The following is a 19,963-nucleotide window of genomic DNA, read 5'->3' as shown; positions in this document are numbered from 1 at the left end:
AAAAACAGGTTTATCGATACATAATTTATATACCATAAAGCTCCCCTATCTAAAGTGTACGATTCAGTGGTTTTTAGTATATTTTTAGAGTTGTACAATCATTACTGTAGTCTTAGAGTATTTTCACCACCAAGAAAAGAAACTGTGCCCATTGGCAGTCACTCCTCATTCTTCGCCCCCACCCTGCTGCCATACCCCACCTCTCCCCCTTAAGCCTAACGCAACCACAAATCTTTCGGGCTCCATACATTGCCTCTTCTGGACATTTCATATAAATGGTATCATATATAATACATGGTCTTCTGTGTTGGGCTTTTATCACTTAGCATAATATTTTTGAGGTTTTTACATGATGTAGCACTTACCAGTATTAAGAGGGAAAATGATTTAGCCACCTGTGGATATGTAACCATTGTTTAACATTTTTATTGTATAATATCTTATTCAAACAAAAATCGTAAACGGACCCTAAAGCACATGTAAGTTATAAAACATGACAAAATGAACTCCTGGGTTCCCACCCCTCAACTTCAGAACAAGAATGGTACTGGATTGCATTACATCTACCCAGCAATTTCATTCCTATCCTGGACCCGTTATCTCACATATGTATCCCTACACAATATATCATTTATTCTGCTTGTTTTTTCAGTTTAATAAGAATATGTGTATTTTTCTGCAGCTTTTTACCCCACTCAATATTATGTTTCTTAGATTCCTTTATGTTGTGTTTAGCTGTACTTCTTTTGATTTCACTGCTTTTTAGTTTTCTGTGTCAATGTATTGTTTCTCTTCTGAATAGATGTTTGAAGTGTTTCCAGTATTTTATTTACTAAGTACAAGAATGCAGTGAATATTTTTGAATTGCTTCCTTGTATACATGGAACGGTTTCTTTAGGGCATATACCTATCAGCAGAATTGGTACGTAGTAGAGTATAAGAATATTTCATGTTTCAGAATACTGTACCAGTTCATATTTCTGTCTGTGTTATATGAAAATTCTCACTGATCTACATTCTCATCAACCCTTGGTATTATTAAACTTCTTAATTTTTCCCAATCAGAGTGTAGAAAATGATGATCTTAATTTGCACCTTCTTGATTACTTACGAGACTGATTACACAATTTTTTTAAATTGCCATCTAAATCTTTGTTTTTCTAAAATTCCTACTTACGTCATTTTTCTATGGGAGGTTATATTCCTTCATAGTAATTTATATATTCCGTATACTATTCATTCGTTTGTTACATGTATTGTAAGTTTCCTTCAGTTTGAGGGCTATTTCTCACTTTTTTTTTTTTTTTTTTTTAGCAGTTTGATTCTGATTAAGGGTATATATCTGTTTCTTGTTCTGATTGGGGTTCTTGGGTTTAGGTTTGCTGTCTTGTTAATTTTGGAAAATTCTTTGCTCTTCTCTGTCTAAGTAATTCCGTCTTGCCCTCTTGCTCTTTTAGGACTCCAGTTGCACTGTTACACCATTTGATATTGTTCCATTGGTGATCTGTCTGTCCCTTCCTCCCACTCTTTTTGTTGTTCAGATTTTATTTCAGTTTGGATAATTTCTGTTGACTTATCTTTCCATTTAATGGGTCTTCCCTAAGGCACACCAAATCCACTGATGATCTCATTGAAGGGATTTCTCATCTGTAATATGTTTTTTTATTCCTAGTATTTCCCTTTAACTCATCTAGTTTCCAGCTCCACTGAAATGCCCCATATATCTGTTCATGCCATTCATCTTTACCATGGAATCCTTTAACATTTTAATCATAGTTATTTTAAAGTAATGGTATGATAATTCCTACATCTGTATCATCTCTGAGTCTAGTTTGTCAGTTGCTATCTCTTGAATAATAGATTTTTCTGTTCATGCGTTTTTACGACTTTTGTAATTTTTTATTGTAGACATTGTACGTAGAAGACTGAGATAAATAGTATTTATGCCCCAAAATGAGCATGTCTCTTCTTCTATTAGGCCATGAATGTAGGATTGAGTCAATCTAATCAGTAATTGGGCTGGGTTTGAGTTTTGTTGTTGGTATTATTTATGTCATTGTACCATCAACTTTGAATTCCTCCAGTGGTGGGCTGCTATTGCCTTCTACTTAGAGTGGGGTCTGTAGTACCCCACTTTCCTCAATGTTCTTGCTCTACCTTCTCAGCTTTTAGCAGTGACTGAATGCCTGGGCTACAGTCTAATCTTCACGTCCTTGCCCTTCTTCAGCCTTAGACCACTGTTGGTTGTTTCTCATTGCTAGGTTCATTGTAGGGGAAGGTTCTCAGTTCCTCTGGTCTAGTCTTAGGTAGGTTTGTGTGCCTGGGCCGTGGAGATACGGTCTTTTCAGCATTCCTCCTCTGTGGCCAATCTCTGACTTGAATCTGTTGTGGTTTTCCTGCCCTTTCCCTGCAGGTAGTGTGTTTTTGCCACAGCCCTGGACAGGAGGGCTTCCTCCCCTGCTCCACAGGCAGATTGGTCTTGCTTCCACCCCTCCTCCTGAAGCAGGGGCTCTCCCTGGGCCCTGGGGACTGGAGGGTTTGCTGTCTCCCCCAGGGTGGCTTCAGCCCCTACCTCTTTGTTTTTTTTTTTTAAATTGAGATCTAATTCATATACCATAATATTCACCCTTTTAAAATGTATAATTCAGTAGTTTTTAGTAAAGATAAGCAACCGTCACCACTGTTTAATTGCAGAACATTTTCTTCTTCCCAAAAAGACACCTGTACCCTTTAATGGTCACTTCTCCTTTCCTTCTATCTTCAGCCATTGTCAACCGCTTAATCTACTTTCCATCCCTTTGGGGGGTTTGCTTATTCTGGACATTTCAAATAAATGGAATCATACAGTATGTGGCCTTTTGTTCCTGTTACTTAGCAGGAAGTTTGCAAGGATAAACCATGTTGTAGTATCAGTACTTCATTCTTTTTTATGGCCGTAACACGTTGCCTGTCCCGTTCACTGACTGATGGACACTTAGGTTGTTTCCCTTTTTTGGCTAGTATAACTAATGCCTCTATGAACACTTGTATACAAGTTTTTGCATGAAAATAAGTTTTCAGTGTTTTGAGTTATATACCAAGGAGTGAGGTTGAGTCATATGATAACTCTAGGTTTAACTTTGAGAAACTGCCAGACTGTTTTGTAAAGTGGTTGCAGCATTTTACATTCTCACCAGCAGTGTATGAGGTAATAACTATAGTTTTATAATAAGTCTTTATCTGTGATAGGGCAAGTTTCTTCTGATACTCTTTTTCAGAAGTCTTGCCTCATTTTGGCTTTAATGTAAATTTTAGAACCAGCTTGTCGAGTTTCTTGTAAAACCCTATTGATATTTTGGCTAAACTGCATTGAATTCATGGACTGTTTGGGGAAGAATTGACATTTTACAGTAGAAAGTTTTGTGTATCTGGTTAATGTTTTTTGTTAATTAAGTATATTTCAGTCAGAACTTTTTTCTTATAGATCTTTGATGTCTTTTGATTAATTTATTCTGAGGTACCTTAAAAGTTTTGTGGCTGGTAAATACAAAATGCCAAGGTCTTTCTCTCTTTTTTCTAATTATTTGAATTTTCGATATAGCTTTACAGTTTTCAGATAATGCTGCTAATGGTGATTGTTTCTTTCTTGCCAATCTTTATACTTTTTATTTTTTCTTTCTTTGCTGGCTCAAACTTCCTAAAAATGTTTGGTGTTAAAAGTCTGGTTAAGGTAGATATTAATATAACTACTCCCTTTTGGCAGGAGTTAGATGTTGCTTGCTTTTTTTCCCACCCCCCCAATCTTACAATCTGGCTAGGTTAGTCTACTTGTGTTTATTGTCATTATGGATATATTTTTCTTGTTTCTACCATCTTTTTTCTTTTTGTACCTTTTTAAGTTAAATTTTTCTTCTGTTGGTTTAGAAGTTCTCCATTTCTATTCTTTTACTAGTTGTCCTTGAAATTTTACCGTGAACACTTAAAAGTAATATGTTAGATCTTTTTTTAAAGAAAATATAAGGACTTTAAAATACTTTAATTCCCATCATTCCCTTTGACTTACGCTATTATTGTTCAGTGTTTTAGTTTTAACCTCACAAATTAGATGTTACCTTTGTTAGATTTTCCTACATTTTTACTGTTTCATTTACTCTCACCATTCCTTTGTGCATTGTAGACATTTTCTTCTGGGATAACTCCATCCTGCAGAAAGAAGTCCTCTTAATGTGGGTCTGTTGTTGATAAAGTCTTTCAATTTTGGTTTATATTGGAAATAACACATTTTGCTTTTCTTGAAAGACTGTTTTTCTTGGTATCCTAGTATAGTTTGCCAGCTGTTTTCTCTTAGCATCTTGAGAATATTCTGCTGTCTCCTTTCCCTGTTGATGTTGAGAAGTGATTCAATCAATTAGTTTTTTTATGGATCATCTGTGTTTTCTCTTAGGATGTTTTCAAGATTTTGTCTTAATGTACAGTTTGATTGAAATGTGTCTAGGCATGGATTCCTCCCTTCTTTGTGCTTCCTGTATTTATAGATTCATGCATTTCATTAGTTCTGGGATATTCTCTGATTGTATATGTTTGTACAGGTGAAGATTGGATATTTTCAGCCATCATCTCTTCAAATATTGTTCCCTCATTTTCTCTTTGCTATCCTTCTTAGTCTTTAGTAAAAAGTGTGTTAAATCTTTTCATTTCCTTCCCTATATTTATGTGTATTATTTGAATTTATCTTCATAACAAGTCTAGAAGGAGGTAGAACGCACTTTACAGAGGAGAACGCAACGCAATGGCTCAGAAAGGTCCCATGACTCCCTTGAGGTCACATAGCTGGAGGTGAGCACAGCCACCTGGTAAACCAGGCAGTCCGACCCCAGAATCTGATGGTGTATATAAACCTCCCCCAATCCAGGGTTATTCAGAGTGTGGCCAATGGACTGGTACTCTGTCACTGGCCCATGATCCAGTGTAAACACTTAGCTGCTTCTGTAGCAATTTCTCATTGCACTGCATCCAAGTATGTGGCCAGTAGACTCATCTCGAACTGGGTGTGGACCAGTTTGGGTGGTGTTGAATTCACGTGGTGGGAGGTGTGTATGTGGAGCTGTGTTCTGGTCCTGTGTAGTAGAACATGCACGGAGGAGTATGTGTGGGTCTACTGTAGATCGGTGGCGAGGACTGGTCCTTTGCAAGGCACAGCAGCTTGATAAAAGTTAGGGTCCTTTTTGACATCAGGATTCTCTGAGTTCTTTTTTGTCCCGAAAGTCACCCTTTGTTGCTGTTTTCTCTCTTGCCCCGAAGTGCTGTGACAATGGCCTAGGCATGGTCTCTGGACCAGAATAGCACAGTTGTGAGGGCTAATCATGATTCTGCTCTGATCCCTGTGTACTTAGTCATATGCTGGCAGTACTGGAATGGAATTAATAATACAAGCGCTTTCATTTATTGACATTAATTGCTTTTACTGTAAGATAGCATGCACTATGTGGAAGAATCACAAAATAACCTAGTGCTTCCACCTACTAAACAGAGAATTGTAATTCTCAGGCATGTAATTGAAATCCTCTCTTGATTCTTGTCATAGAATAAATGAATGTATCACCTGCCACCCACCCCTGACACTTAAATGTTAGACGGTGCAGGACAGTGGTTTATGGTAGTAAACTCATGGGTATGAGTTTTGAGCTAATCCATTAAGAGGTGCCAGCCATCGATCATGAATTCTACTGTACTCTGAGCATCACCTAGAACAATCGCTAGTGCAGTGGTGCTCCTAAATGATAGTGGAGAAAGAACAGGGTTTTTATTCAGTTGCCTGGCTTGTGTTGGGTGGTTCGTGCTATTGTAACAATTTGGCATCAGATGCTATTTTAAAATTGAGATATTAAGATAATTAAAATGTGGATTGTGACTAGTCAACAGAGTAGTAAATTTAAATAATTAGAATAATGCATTTAAATATATTCCTAAATTTAAGTAATTAAAACAATACATAAAGACTACCTGGATTCTTATGCAGCAGAGCTTCAAGGTATCTTAGTTTTATGACTTTTTTGGTTATTAAAACAAGTCAGCAATCAACTTAAAAGGAATTTTTAAAAACACATGTAAATGGTAGTCACTTTAACTTTCTTGATTATAGCCTTTCTCTATGACTGCTATCAAATCGCTACTGCCCGTGTTTCTTGCTGTGGAAAACGGTCCTTTTCCTTAGGCTTGACAGATCATGAATTGCATCATCCTACATAATTTTGGTTTTGGAACTTGGATTTTCTCCTCATCAGTGAGCGCGATTGTTGAGAGTTTTTGAATTCTTCTTTCTGTAGTAACCTTTGATCTCCAAATGCCACTAATATAGAACAGAAACACTACACAATCACATTGGAATCTACGGTCGAAGTTGTGCCTTGGCCATAATAGCAGTGGGTCAGAATGAACTGTGTTTTCCTTATCTGCAGAAAATTGTGCTCGTTTAGATTATGGCTGCCTAAATAAGTGGTGACTCAGAAGAAAATAATTTTCTCTAACAATTTTTTTGGTGTTTATTTTTTCCAGAGAATTGGTATATTTTTCCTGCTCCCACCCCCAATTTCTCTTTTGTTACCCCCCTCTTTTTTTCAAATATATTGGACTTTTGGTAGTATGGGGAAAGAATGATGGAGAGATGTTTTATATTCTCGTCCTCACATGAGCAGACATGGAGTGATTACTGCTGGGTGAGGGGCAAATAGCAGACACTGATAAGTGAATAAGGTTATACCAAATTCACTCCATTTCTAAACATAAAAACTAGAACCATATTGAACATGAAAATATAATCACAATTTTTTTTTATTTCCCCCAGATTTTTCCAATCTTCAATCTGCAAACATACAAAACACTAAGGTTTTTCATCCTTCAGAGTTCCTAATGTTTTTGTTCATACATTCCTTTGAGAGTTTACGGAGTTATAGGTGTAAACCTTGATTCATATATTTAGCCTCTGAGATACAACTTTAATTTTGAATTTGGATGTGCTTAGGTGTGCTGAGACTTTTTTTTTTTTTTTTTTTTTTTAGCATTTCAGATAAAAAGGAACTATATTGATAAAACTGATGAGATTTCATAAAGTAGCCTATTTTGAGGTGGCTGGTGCAAATGGCTCCTGTGGTCTTGCTTCTTTGCTCCTAGGCCACTTTCTGCCTGGCTCTTGGCTTCCTAGGGGGAATAAATTGCAAAGGTAATTTATTTTAACGTTTAAATAAAAAGGTATGTTTTGAAGTTAGGGGAAGAAAAAGCCAAGACTAAAGAGTAAGATTGAGATGATGATGCACATAGAATGGAGAGAAAGCTGCAGGGAGAAATCAAAGTGGGTACTGACTGCTTTTCTGTGATGCTTTTCTGATAATTAAGTTCATCTATATGGTCGTCAGTGCACCTTATCTGATCTTTTAAAACATTGTTCTCTGAGGCTATAATTGGATACTGCATCTTGTCTTTTGTCCTCATTTATGTGTTAATTCCTAAAATGATCTGTGGCCAATTGGAAAAAGGGTGAACCAGGGCTTTATGTTGTGGGGCTATGGAATTTTGTTCTCCAGCTGGATGGGTTTTCTGGGGGTGTTCAGGGGATGTTGTGGGAGGCAGACGAAGAGCCCCCAGTGAGAACTAAGAAGTAACAAAAACTTAGCTGATGGAGGCCTTTAATAAAATGTTAGGCCTGTTAACCTGTTGTTAAGTGAGATAGGCTTTAACCAGCTTCTGCAGAACAGTTCCTCACGCTATTCATGGTACCTGAGAGTTGTGTTTTCTATTAATGGGCTTTGCCTAGAATTCGGTTGCTATTCTAAAGTGGTGAATAATTTTGTTTGCTATGGCCTCAGCATCTCACGACAGGTGACATATCCCTTACTTTGGAAGGTACTTATAGAGCATATCTAGCATAGCTCTCTTCAACATCTCCCTGTCCCCATCTTTTTAAAATGTGCTACCTTCTCTGGTGTTAAGAACAAAAGTTTAACCAAGTACATTTAAATATCTAATAGGCTTTATTGAATGATTCATGAATTGGGCAGCACCCATCTAGTAAATAGAAAGCTGTTCCCAGGAGTTGTGTGAAATGGAAGGTTTTTATAGGCAGAAAGAGGGTGGGACAAGAAAGTTAAAAGAGTGGATTATTTCCGGCAGGGTTACCTTACTGGAGGCAGGGGGTTTTATCAGGCAGATTACTTCACTAGCCCTGACCAGGAAAATCAAGACTGATAGGGTTAAAATTACTTTCCTGGGAGAGGCTGAGACTGCAGTTAGGTTAGGAATTAAGTCTTGGTGGGGCTCCTGACAAATGGCTCCATTTTGAGTCTGTTGTGTTTTTTTTTAACACTGGGAAGAGCTGCAAAGGAAACCAAGTGTTCCGTGAAATATTGACCCTGCGAATTATCAAGAGTTCTTTTTCTTAATTGAGATATGATTCGTATACCATAAAACTCACGCTTTTCAAGTATACAGCTCAGTGGTTTTTAGTTCTAGTCACAAGGTGGTATGAATTTAGCATCGAAGTCCAGAAATTTTCGTCATCCCAAGGAGAAACTATTCATTAGCATTCATTCCTCGTCCCACCCCCAACAGCCACTAATCGACTTCTTATCTAATGTCCTTTTTTGTGTTACACTGAAATCTGTTGTCCTTGTAACTTAACGGTTAGGTGAAAAGGGCGATGGGATGGGTAGAAGTTACATGAACAAACTCGTCGGGCCGAGCCTTTTATTGTCCACTTCTCACTTCTAGGCCCCAGTGCAAAGGGCAGGTGATGTGGTGAGCCTGTGAGCCTGGTTCTCTTTCATTGCTTGTGAGTCAGTTTACCAGTCTGAAATAGTGACTGTCTGGTAACTTGCAGGAAGATGAGTCTGACTTGATAATGAAATTATTTCATGGCACGCACCCTTTTGGATTCTAAGTGCAGAGTTGCCCTCAAAAGCATCACAGTTCCTCGCGACCTTCTTTTGTTCTGTAACTTTTAGAATAATCAGCATTTAAATCATACAGGACTTTGTCCGGCAAAACCAGAAAAGCAGGTAGCTTGAACATATTGCGGGCTTGGTTATATGTGTCAAATATGCTTTCAGTAAGTCCTTTGGATTTCTGCCCATTACTCTAGTATGAGATCTTGAAGTAAGTGAATTTTGAAGACGAGTGGGGATTAATGTAAAGGGGGAGGCGCAGCACCAATCCTCAGCAGTTTGCCTTGACCATAGCGGAAAGCGTTAGACCTTGAGAAGTGCTAACAAAATACCCAGTGTGAAAGGGAACCACTGGGGAACTAGGGGACTGTTCACTGGATGCTCTTTGCTGGTCATAAAAATTTATTAGCTGTGATGTGTTCTTAATTGCTCAGCTCTCCTGGCCTGTTCCAAATGGTTTCTTAAAGAACCCGAATGCTGGACCTACTCCCAAAGTTTCCACTTTTTCTGTAGCTGTGTTTTTCTGTCTAAGTACTACATGTGGCTCTCTTTTGTAGAATTGTTTGGCAAGCAGTTCCAGGGACTGGCGTACTTCCTCTAGGCCACTGAGATGGAGAGAAGGGAGGATGGACACCCCCCACCCCCCAGCCCAGAAGTCATGTCTGTTAGGGTGTAGGTGTTGGGGAAGCTAGTGTACAGAAATCTAACTACCTGAGTTGGGAGTGGTTGGCAGATCTTTTACAATAAAAGGTGGTAATTGCTTAATGCAGGTGCCCTTTTGTCTCCTGCCCTCTGGCTCTCTTGTATTGTAAGTGACAGGGGCTTGGGGCTTGGGGCAAGGGAGCTTTCCCTCCCTTGACTTGGCAGATGAAATAGGAATGCATTATTCGAGATTAATGCATCGAAATGTTGTGGTTTAAACAGTGCTTTGAATAGAGTTGAGTCCATTTGAAACAAGTACTTTCTTTCTGAAAAGATTAATTTCCTTCAAGGATGGTTGGTTTTTCTGTTTGTTCTGTTAATATATAGTTAGGGGGAGGGACCTACAGAAGAATATTTTCATCTGCATTGAATTATGCCTGATCCCCTTTTGATCTGTTTTTAAAATTCAGTAATGCCTGTCCTTGCCCTTACCTCCAAAAAATTCCCAGTAGGGAAATAAATAAAATAAAAAACTAAACTCCTTTCACCCACCCTTACTCTTCACCCCCTGGATTCCTACTACTGTGCCATAACTACTTTTTAGCCATTTGGTTTATTTCCTGCAGGAACTACTCAATGAACATGCAAATGAATTCATGGGCATGTAGTGCTTTTATAACGATGGACCCAAACCTTTTCTAGTGCAGAAGTGGGTCTTTTGCACTAGATGTGACATGATACTACTTTTTTAAGTGAGTTGAATTTCTCTGCTCCAGTAAAAAAAGGTTGCCTAGGCATTTTAATTACAGTAAGTCCTCACTTAACATTGTGGATACCGTGTTTCCCCGAAAATAAAACCCAGCTGGACCATCAGCTTTAATGCGTCTTTTGGAGCAAAAATTAATATAAGACCAGATCTTATACAAGACCCGATATATTATACCCAGTCTGATATAAGACCCGATATTATATTACATTATATCATATCATATCACATATCATATATCATATCCAGTCTTATAGTAAAATAAGACCAGGTCTTATATTAATTTTTGCTCCAAAAGACGCATTAGAGCTGATGGTCTGGGTAGGTCTTATTTTCGGAGAAACATGGTAGGTTCTTGGAACTGCAGCCAAATAACATAATGAAACGAGTTTCACCACAGGCTAATTGATGTAAACAAGAGTTACATTCCTACAGAATCTCATCAACATAACAAAACGATATTGGACAAAATGATGTTATGCGAGGACCTGCTCTATAAACTTTGAGGGGTGGTGACTTTTGCAGAGAGTTAGGAATTGATGCACATACCCCAGAATTGGACTTACCTGCCATATAATGAGGAGCTTTCTGTATTCTGGTGATACACTTGGAATTGCTTCTAAAAACTGTAAAACAATCTTTGTTAATTTCTTTGAACTATCCCTTTAAGAAGATGGACCATACATAGTACAGGGAGGCCCTTTGGAGTAATAGTAGGACTGGCTTTCATGGTTGCTGCTGAGCTCCACCTCTGTTTTGTGCTTCTTGGGGTGTGTTGGTTCAAGTTAAAAATAGAACTCTAATTAAAATGGGTGTTCTCTCTGGAAATAAGAACTATATTTCAATTAGTAAATTTCCTGTTTCCTTAACATGTGTTTTTTTGTTTGTTTGTTCCCTTTTAATTTTTTTTTTTAACAGCAAGCCAGGGCTGAGCAGGAAGAAGAATTCATCAGTAATACTCTATTCAAGAAAATTCAGGCTTTGCAGAAGGAGAAAGAAACCCTTGCTGTAAATTATGAGAAGGAAGAAGAGTTCCTCACTAATGAGCTCTCCAGAAAATTGATGCAGGTAAATTACCTTTTCTCCCCTCTCATCTTCCCTGCCTGTTTTCCTCTCTGGGAAAAAAATGACTTTGATAGAGAACTTTGCTCAAAACATTTGCTGATGAGGTTGTAGCTAATGTTCTTTGGAGATTAAAAATACCATGTAAAGATGGCAGCAGTCTGATACTCAAGACTGTTGGTTCCGTAGCTCATCTGCTTAGGTAAGGCAAGATAGTTTATACCCTGAGCGTTTCAAGAAATTGCTGATGAGCTTGAGGCCGCAGCATGGGAGTAAGTGCTGTATGTAGTATTTTGGAAATAGAAGATTAACACCGAATACTAGATTTTTTTCTCCTTTTATGTTGAATTTATAATGAATATGTAAACATTTTTGGCAGCCAGAAGTGGGTCCTTTGTACTAAAATAGGAGGATAAAAAGTGAAATGTACATTTTGTGTGTGTGTGTGGGGGCATAAAAGATATCTGTGATCTGTGGTTAAAATTATATACAATCGTATTCAAGTGGGTAAGTAATATGTCACTGAACAATACCAAAGAACTATTCAAATTTAACATTAATCACTAATCATATATAGAAGACACCACACAAAACATATAGGAAGGTTTGATTATTTTAGTTCAAAGACTCTTCCCCCTCTTTTTTTCTGTTTTCCTCAGAGCTTATCTCTAAGTAAAAAGTAAAATTTGTTTAGGACAAACGTTTTGTGGGTCACTTAGCATGAACTTAAGAATACCTAAGATACTGTGTTTTCGTTATCTAACACAGCTCGTCCAAAATGATGACCAGGTATAAAATTATCCCTGAAGGACCACTGTTACCATTTCGTCAGATGGCTATGAAAGGTAGAAACACCCCCTGTACTTCCTCTTTACTGGCATCACTAAAAATTTTATTAATTTGGTTCACATACGTACTTTAGTGAGGTTATAATAAAAGAATATTCGAGGCTTTTAAAAAGCTTCCTAAATTCTTACCATCAATCAAAATGGTCTTCTAACAGAAGACCAGAGCTTTTGTATAGAAACTTTAGTGGTAAGACCAGTTGCCAGTGGTCCTGGCAACTGTTACTCCATCTTTGTTTTATTCTCATTTTTCTACCTGATGACTGAGTAAAGATACCATTACAGTCTTGCCCCAAATTTGATTTATATGGCAGCTGTTGAAATGTGAAGAAGAGAGGTACCCAGGCATTAGTGTCTAGCAAAGCTTTTTGGAGGAATTTCTGTGTAGACACTTTTTGTTTATTCTTGTGCACTGATTTTGAGAAAAAACGTGGGAAGTTGGTTTGGCCTTTGACTGTATCTCACCTTGGCAGCATGAGACAACTTACTCTATGTTGCTTCTATTAGGTTGGTGCAAAAGTAATTGCAGTTTTTGCCGTTGTATTTAACCTTTTAAACCACAGTTACTTTTGCACCAACCTAATAGAACTAACGGGATGAAAGTATGGTTTGTTCTGAGTTTACTGTGTAATCAGGTGCCCTCATATTTAACACTGTAGGGAACCTTTTTTGTTTTCAACTTTCATGGTTGTTAGTAGATTGAGTCTTTGACCAAAGTACAGTATAAAGCAATGAAAACCCAGCCAGGTAATGCCCCTTTGCTCTGTAAGGACTCATCTTCATTGCGAGTGCTTCTGCAGTGTGTAGTTTATAGTCAGCTTCTCATTCACTTATCATCACAACCCACCTGCTTTCAAAGGACATTCAGTAGCATACTAAATAGGAGCAAAAATAAGAGAGCCATGTGCAGCAGAAAAGAAAGATAGTTGTATTAGGTTGTTGCAAAAGTAATTGCAGTTTTTGCAATTTTTTTTTTAACCTTTTAAACTGCAGTTACTTTTGCACTAACCTTATAGTAATGCACTTGGCGTAAGAGAGTATAAATTTAAAATTTAAGCTCTGAGCATGCTATAAATACAGCTACAACCAGGAGAAATATAGTGATTTTCTTTCATACCTCTTAAAATAATCGTTTTATTTGGTCAGGATAAAAAAAAATTTCGTGTATTAAAAAATTAAGTTTTTGAGGGGCATTGGATCTTTCTAAAGAGAGTGAATAACATGTAAATTGAACAACACAATAAACTGTTTTCGTTGGAAGTAGTACATAATGTGTAGCCCTAGTCTTCATGTGACCACGACTTGTGTTTGCCCTCCTCAAAACAAAGGGTATGGTATAAAGGTGTGATTCCACTGTTCGGAGAGCTCTAGGTGAATCTGTAACTCGTCAGTGATCTAACTTGTAGGATCTGGACAATTGAATGGTCAACATGTCTCTGAGATAATCTCATGAATCCTAGCTTGGTTCTTAGGAGAGATATGTGTATATGTATAGGTGTGTGTACATATATATACAATAATATATGTGTAAATATATGTACATATATGTATATGTATAGTAGTAGGATATACATACGATTTGCCATTTTTGAATGTATAATACAGTGGTATTGAATACACATTGTTGTACAACCATCACACTAACCATCCCCAGAACTTTTTCAAACACTGTGCCCATTAAACAATAACTCCTCATTTCCCGCTCCTGGTTCTTCGGCTTTTGAAAGGAGACGGTGGCAGGAAGTTTGGGGTTGAGGTCTCTGGCAAGTCCTAGAGCTATGTTGTTCCGTGGCATGATAGATGATCTCTTACTTCAGACATCAGGTTATCACTCCATGCCATTTTGTGGAAATAACCAAGAAGCCCTCTTCAATTGTTGGCCTGTTGGAGAGTTCTCAGATTGCTGCAGGGAGGAAGGTCTGGGGGCCTGCATTAGCCATCCTCCAGGATTCCCGTACACATTCCCTTAAGGGTTTCAACCAGTCCTTTGTTGAAGGCTTACATTTTCTGCCACCCAGTGTGGAAGAACTGCTCTCCATCTGGAAGATTTTTAGAGTAATTGGTACCAATGGACTTTTCCAACTGTGTAATTACTTTAATATGGCTCTCTAGGATGTTTGCTTCTGGATAGGATTTTGTTATGAAAAGCCTGCTAAGAGAAACTGTACTGCAGGTGTTACCGATAGACAAATGAGTGAATTGACCTGTTCACCATCAAAGTGTTGAGCATTTTTCACCCAAAGGCCACTGAGAGGCTATTTATAGAACAATTTTGGTTTTGTCATTATGCTTTGGCTAATGTCTCTCATAGTGATTGGACATTTCTTTTATGTGCATTTCAAAGGAATTCTTTGAGCCTGAGAACAAAATGAGATTTTTGTTATGGAGACACTTCCCTTCCCATCTGCTCCGACTGAGCTGGTATCTAATACCTTTAAAAACTGAATCAAGTTACTTTAAGTATAGGTGAGGAAATCCCTTTGCCTTTTTAAGAAGGTCAAGTTTGGGAGATAGCTTAAACACCTCCATATATGGTAGTGCTCATGTAAACACGCACACACATGCACACAAAAAGAACATACAACTTTTCTCCTTTTTGTTTACATCCAAAAGACACAAAATTATATCTTCATTATGTGAAAACTCTTACTTGAAAAAATCTGTATCTTTCTGAGCTCAGACTGTGGGATTGATTAGATGACTAATGAGAAATTGTCCAGTGAAGAACCTTCCTATACTTTTGGTAAGTTTAGTACAAGCCTACATCAGAACTTAATTCTGCCCTGCAGTGCATTAAAGTGGGCTTGTACTGTGTTTCCCTTATGTTACATAAGACCGGGTCTTACATTACAGTAAAAAAGACTGGGTCTGATATTAAGTTTTGCTCCAAAAGACGCATTTGAGCTAATTGTTCGGCTAGGTCTTATTTTTGGGGAAACACGGTAGTTTAATCATAGTTTGTAATTAAAATTCACAAGAAATGGTTTGTGAGCAAACTCTTTGTCAGAATTTGATATATAACATGTCAAAATAAATAAAAAGTAATGCAGTATAGTGAATATAGAAAACATTATTGTATAATAGTCATCCAGTTTGCTAAGAGACTAAATCTTAATTATTCCCACCACAAAAAGAAATTATAATTATGCACTAGAGATGCTATCACAATAATGACAATCATATTACAATATATAAATGTATCAAATCAAGATGTTGTACACCTTAAATTTACACAGTGTTTATATGTCATACATATATTTTTTAAAAGTCTAAAAAGCTGTTCTCCAAATGTTAGGTGTAAGTATACTTGCGTGCTGAGCTTACAGGTTAGGTTAATTTTCTTGTGCCTCTTTCCTTCTAATTTTGAAAAGGCAACCGGAATTACTTTTGTAATTAGAAAATACGGTCGTTCGCCCTGATCCATGGGGAATATGTTCCAAGACCCCCAGTAGAGGCCTGAAACTGCGGGTAGTACCGACCCTTATATATACTTTGCTTTTTCCTGTACATACATACATACCTTTTCACGTAAAGGAAGCACTTTACAGCTTCTCTTTGGCATGCACCAATTGCCAGCATCATTACTCTTGCGTTTTGGGGCCAGTTATTAAGTAAAGGGTTACTTGAACACAAGTACTTACGGTACAGCGATAGACAATTTGATAATCAAGATGACTACTAAGTGACTAATGGGTAGGTAGTGTATGCAGCATGTATCCACTGGACAAAGAAATTATTTTTGTGCCAGGCTGAGCAGGGCAGGATGGTGCAAGATTTCATCACACTACTCAGAAAAATGCACAATTTAAAACTTGCGAATTGTTTATTTCTGGAATTTTCCATTTAATATTTTTGGACCACAGTTGACCGCAGGTAACTGAAACCATGGAAAACAAAACCACAGGTCGGGGGGACTACTGTATCTTACTTCCTAAAGAGGAAATTTCAACTTTCTGATGCTTATTTTATACCTACTTTTTAACTCCTTTTTCTGTGTTACAAACTTTGAGAGCTCAGAGTCCTGCTGTTATAATTGTATCTGTTTGTCATGGACATCAATATGCTGAAGCTCCCTGCAGAGTCAGGCTCATTTGCAGGCGATAGAAGATTCTGGACTGCCCAAATCATTAATAATTAGTATACTCAGAATTCCCTAGTGATTGGATTAACTGTCTTGTCATTGTTGATATTCATTTCACTGTCTAAAACCTTTTTTTTGTTTTTTATTATTCCTAATTCCCCTGGCTAAATGTTAACCACCAATCACCAATGCCAACTAGAAGACCTGTCATTACTGAGATAGATAATGGTTTTAGCAGTTGTGGAGTTTCTCACTTGCTTTTCTGTAAACCTGATGCAATAAGTTCACTTCTTGCTCTTTGGGAAATCCTGTTCAATTGTTGCCTAGTTAATACTTTTTTTCTGTTTTTAAAGTCCTGGAACAGAATTGAGATAAGATTACTGGGTATTACATATATTACTGATTCTTTTCAGTGTAATCCAGCTTTTAAATTTCAGACCTTAAGATAACAAATAGGTTTGTAGTATTGTAATTTTGGTTCACATTTGACATTGGGTCTGGTCCTCAGAAAATAATGCCACAGTAACTATAATAGAAATTATTATGCTCGTATTCTTATGGGGGGGGGGCACATTCTTACTGATTATTAAAAGTCCTTAAGAATAAAAGTTTTCCAGATCTCTTATTAAGTGGCATGGATTTATTTTTTATTATTAAAGCTTGGTCCCTGAGGTTAGAATGCCTCCTGGAATTAAAGTAGTTCAAGTTGCCTAGCATCTATGGAAAGATGATATATAGAGGAAAGAAAGGAAGTTGTGGGCAAAAACACTGCTGAAGCTGCCATTACCGCATGATTTATACTGAGCAGTTCAGAAGGAGCTCATACAACAGCGTAATTCTTTCATCTCTGTTAGCACAGGAATAAAACTGGGAGGGAGAATTTCAACAAGTCCCACATCTACCTGTTCATCTAGACAAAGGCTTGTCACTTCATTTGCCTTCTCCCTCTCCTTGCTTCAATTCTAGAGAAGCAGTCTCCCTTCCAGTATCATCTTAACAGATTTGGTTTGGTGGAGCGTGCACATCCCTAACCCCAGAAAGGCTGTGTCTCTGGGTCGCAGGCATGTCTGCAGGTATGAGAAGTGAGCGCAGACTCCCACTACTCTTCTCAAGCGTGTCCACCAGAATCTGAGGCTGCCTTTTTACCCCTCCGAGTTACCCAGGTCATTAAAATGGCAATGAAATGATTTTGTTTGTGCAGGCAGTAAAATCACGTCATGGAGATAAATATGTACGTTACGCTGTTAATTTCAAGGGCACCTGGACCAAGACTGCCATTGCATCCATTCAGATGAAAACTTGGTTCTCCCCATGGCAAGGGAGAAGAGACCTTGAAATATGTACTTCATTAAGGTGGCTAGATCAGCGGCCCTCTTGGCTTTTAGTTTTTCAGGGCTATTAATTCTGGTCAGAAAAAAATTGCTATCACCTAATAACTTACAAAACAGTTGGGAGAGAGAGAGAGAGAGAGAGATTTAATGGCGTTTTTCATTCCAAATTGTCTGACCCTAGGCTTTGTCTGTTCCTTGTTTCTTTTCATGGAGCAAGGGGCTTACATACTGCATTTGTGATACATCTGCAAGGGGCTCCCAGGATGTTTTTAATGCATTTTAAATGCTGCAACCACCAGAGGCCAAATTATAAACCAGAATTTTCCTGTTAGTAGCAGGCCAGAAATCTCTCAGTCCAACATTAATTTGTATTATGATTGGAAAACACAATAATGTTGATGGCAGTTCTTTAGTCTGAAGGAATCATTGAGTTTCTTTCAAAGTGTGTGTATGTGTGTTGACATTGTGGTTAGATTTGATGTACCAGCAGACTCCCCAAAATGTAAGGGCAACAGCAAGGGCTTAGAAGCTTCCCGTGCTGACTTGTGACAAAATGTGAGAAAATGCAAGTAGAGAGAAATTAACAGTAAAAGGGAAATGAAAGTAAAAATAATTAGGTGAAGCTGGGGTGAGAGGTTGAGTTATTCACCAGCGTAAGGGTGAGAATTTTATTTCTAGTTGAAAAGATGAATCTTGGTTATTGAAGGGTACTTCCAATGCAATCCCTAGAAATGCATTTCAAATGCTTGTAAAACTTTGCAGTTAACAAATGTTGCAATGTTTTCTATTTTGGGGGGTAGGTTCTTTTTTATTTTTATTTTCAAAATATGAACTACGCTCAGCTCAGTGAGTGAGTACCTTAAAATACAGAGTTATATCCTGCTGTTGTCTTCACCTTTCTCTTTTCTCTTTATTTGTAAACCAGATAAGAAAGATGAGGCTTTTAATTTTAATTTACAGTAATCGCTTAGAATGAATTCTTTCTTGGGCTAAACATTCTCTGTGCCTCAGAAGAAGAAGCTGTTAGTTTTTACAAAATGAATTTTCAGTGCAGTAGGCTGACTCCAGAGCCTAAAGGACTTCATCTTATTTGTGAAGCATCTTTTTCTAATCTTCTTCCTAACCAGACTTCTTTCAAGATGTGAATACCTTAAGTAGCATCATGCTGTTGGAACTCTAGGAAACTCAACCACAGCCCTATAGGTGAGTGAATGGGAAGCCTGATGAGGTGCTGGAGCCATCTGCTCAGAAGTGAGGGCATGACCTCTGGTCCTTGGTAATGCTGACAAGGAAGTAACATTTAAAAATTATGAATGAACTGAAAGGACCTTTTTCTCCCTTGTAGAGCTTACCGTGTTTCCCCGAAAATAAGACCTAACCGGAATATAAGCCCTAGCATGATTTTTCAGGATGATATCCCCTGAACATAAGCCTTAATGCATCTTTTGGAGCAAAAATTAATATGAGACCCAGTCTTATTTTCGGGGAAACACAGTATATGTGCCTTCCTCTCTAGAAAATGACAGATTCGATAATTCAGACAAATCTCACAGAGGATGAATGAAAGGTAAACAAAATACTTTTAAATTTTTTATTGAAAGCATTAAAGAACTAACAAGATAGTGAATGACTATTAGACTGAGATTTGGGAGAGCATGGGACCTGAGAGAAGACCCCATCACCCAGGGTGCCTTTTGTCATGAGAGTATTTGCTATTCATTAAGAATCAGCTGAGAAACTTGAGTTGTCCTTTTGGTAGTTGTATGGAGCTGGGGTTATTAGAAATCAAATCTGAGGTCTGACCAAAGGTGGAGACAATGATAAATCACCCCCCTTCAAGCTGAAATCATAAAGAGCTACACCTTCAGGATAAGAGCGTACAAGTTTTGCATGCATCATATGGGTGATTCAGACTACATGGTGACTGGCAGAAGAGAGTGCAATTTTCTGAAGGAAAATACCTCCATCTTAGGCCACAAGTTTTTTCTACAATTAAAATTTAAGATACACTGTCCAACACACAAGAAGAATCGGATAGATGGATATATGAGATTTCATGAATGGTAAACCAGTAGAAAGAACCCAACAGAAATGGACTTTACAGATACCTTAGATATATTAGAATTATCAGACATGGACTACAAAGCAGCCATGCTTACTACATAAAAATATTTAAAAGCTAAACTTGAAACTTTGTTATGAAACTGGAAATGTCTCACAACTCTTCTTACAAACATTCATAACGTAAGTTAATAACCTATGAACAATAAATGGCAATACATTCGAAATTTTAAGCGAAATGGACAATTTCTTAGAAAAGC

The 19,963-nt window shown here is 37.7% G+C and overlaps 1 protein-coding gene across 1 annotated transcript in view; it reads left to right on the top strand.

The window, feature by feature from the left end:
• The window catches only part of CCDC6 (coiled-coil domain containing 6), a 107,543-nt gene that overhangs the window by 38,053 nt on the left and 49,527 nt on the right, over positions 1-19,963 (top strand). Inside the window, exon 2 of the mRNA XM_033130591.1 lies at positions 11,242-11,391. Coding sequence (XP_032986482.1) covers positions 11,242-11,391 — 150 coding nt within the window. The remainder of the gene's footprint in view (positions 1-11,241; positions 11,392-19,963) is intronic.

The sequence above is a fragment of the Rhinolophus ferrumequinum genome, chromosome 16, assembly GCF_004115265.2.
Source record: "Rhinolophus ferrumequinum isolate MPI-CBG mRhiFer1 chromosome 16, mRhiFer1_v1.p, whole genome shotgun sequence".
Lineage (NCBI taxonomy): Eukaryota > Metazoa > Chordata > Mammalia > Chiroptera > Rhinolophidae > Rhinolophus > Rhinolophus ferrumequinum.
Note: the sequence above shows the minus strand (reverse complement) of the source record. Positions and strands in the feature narration are given on the sequence as shown.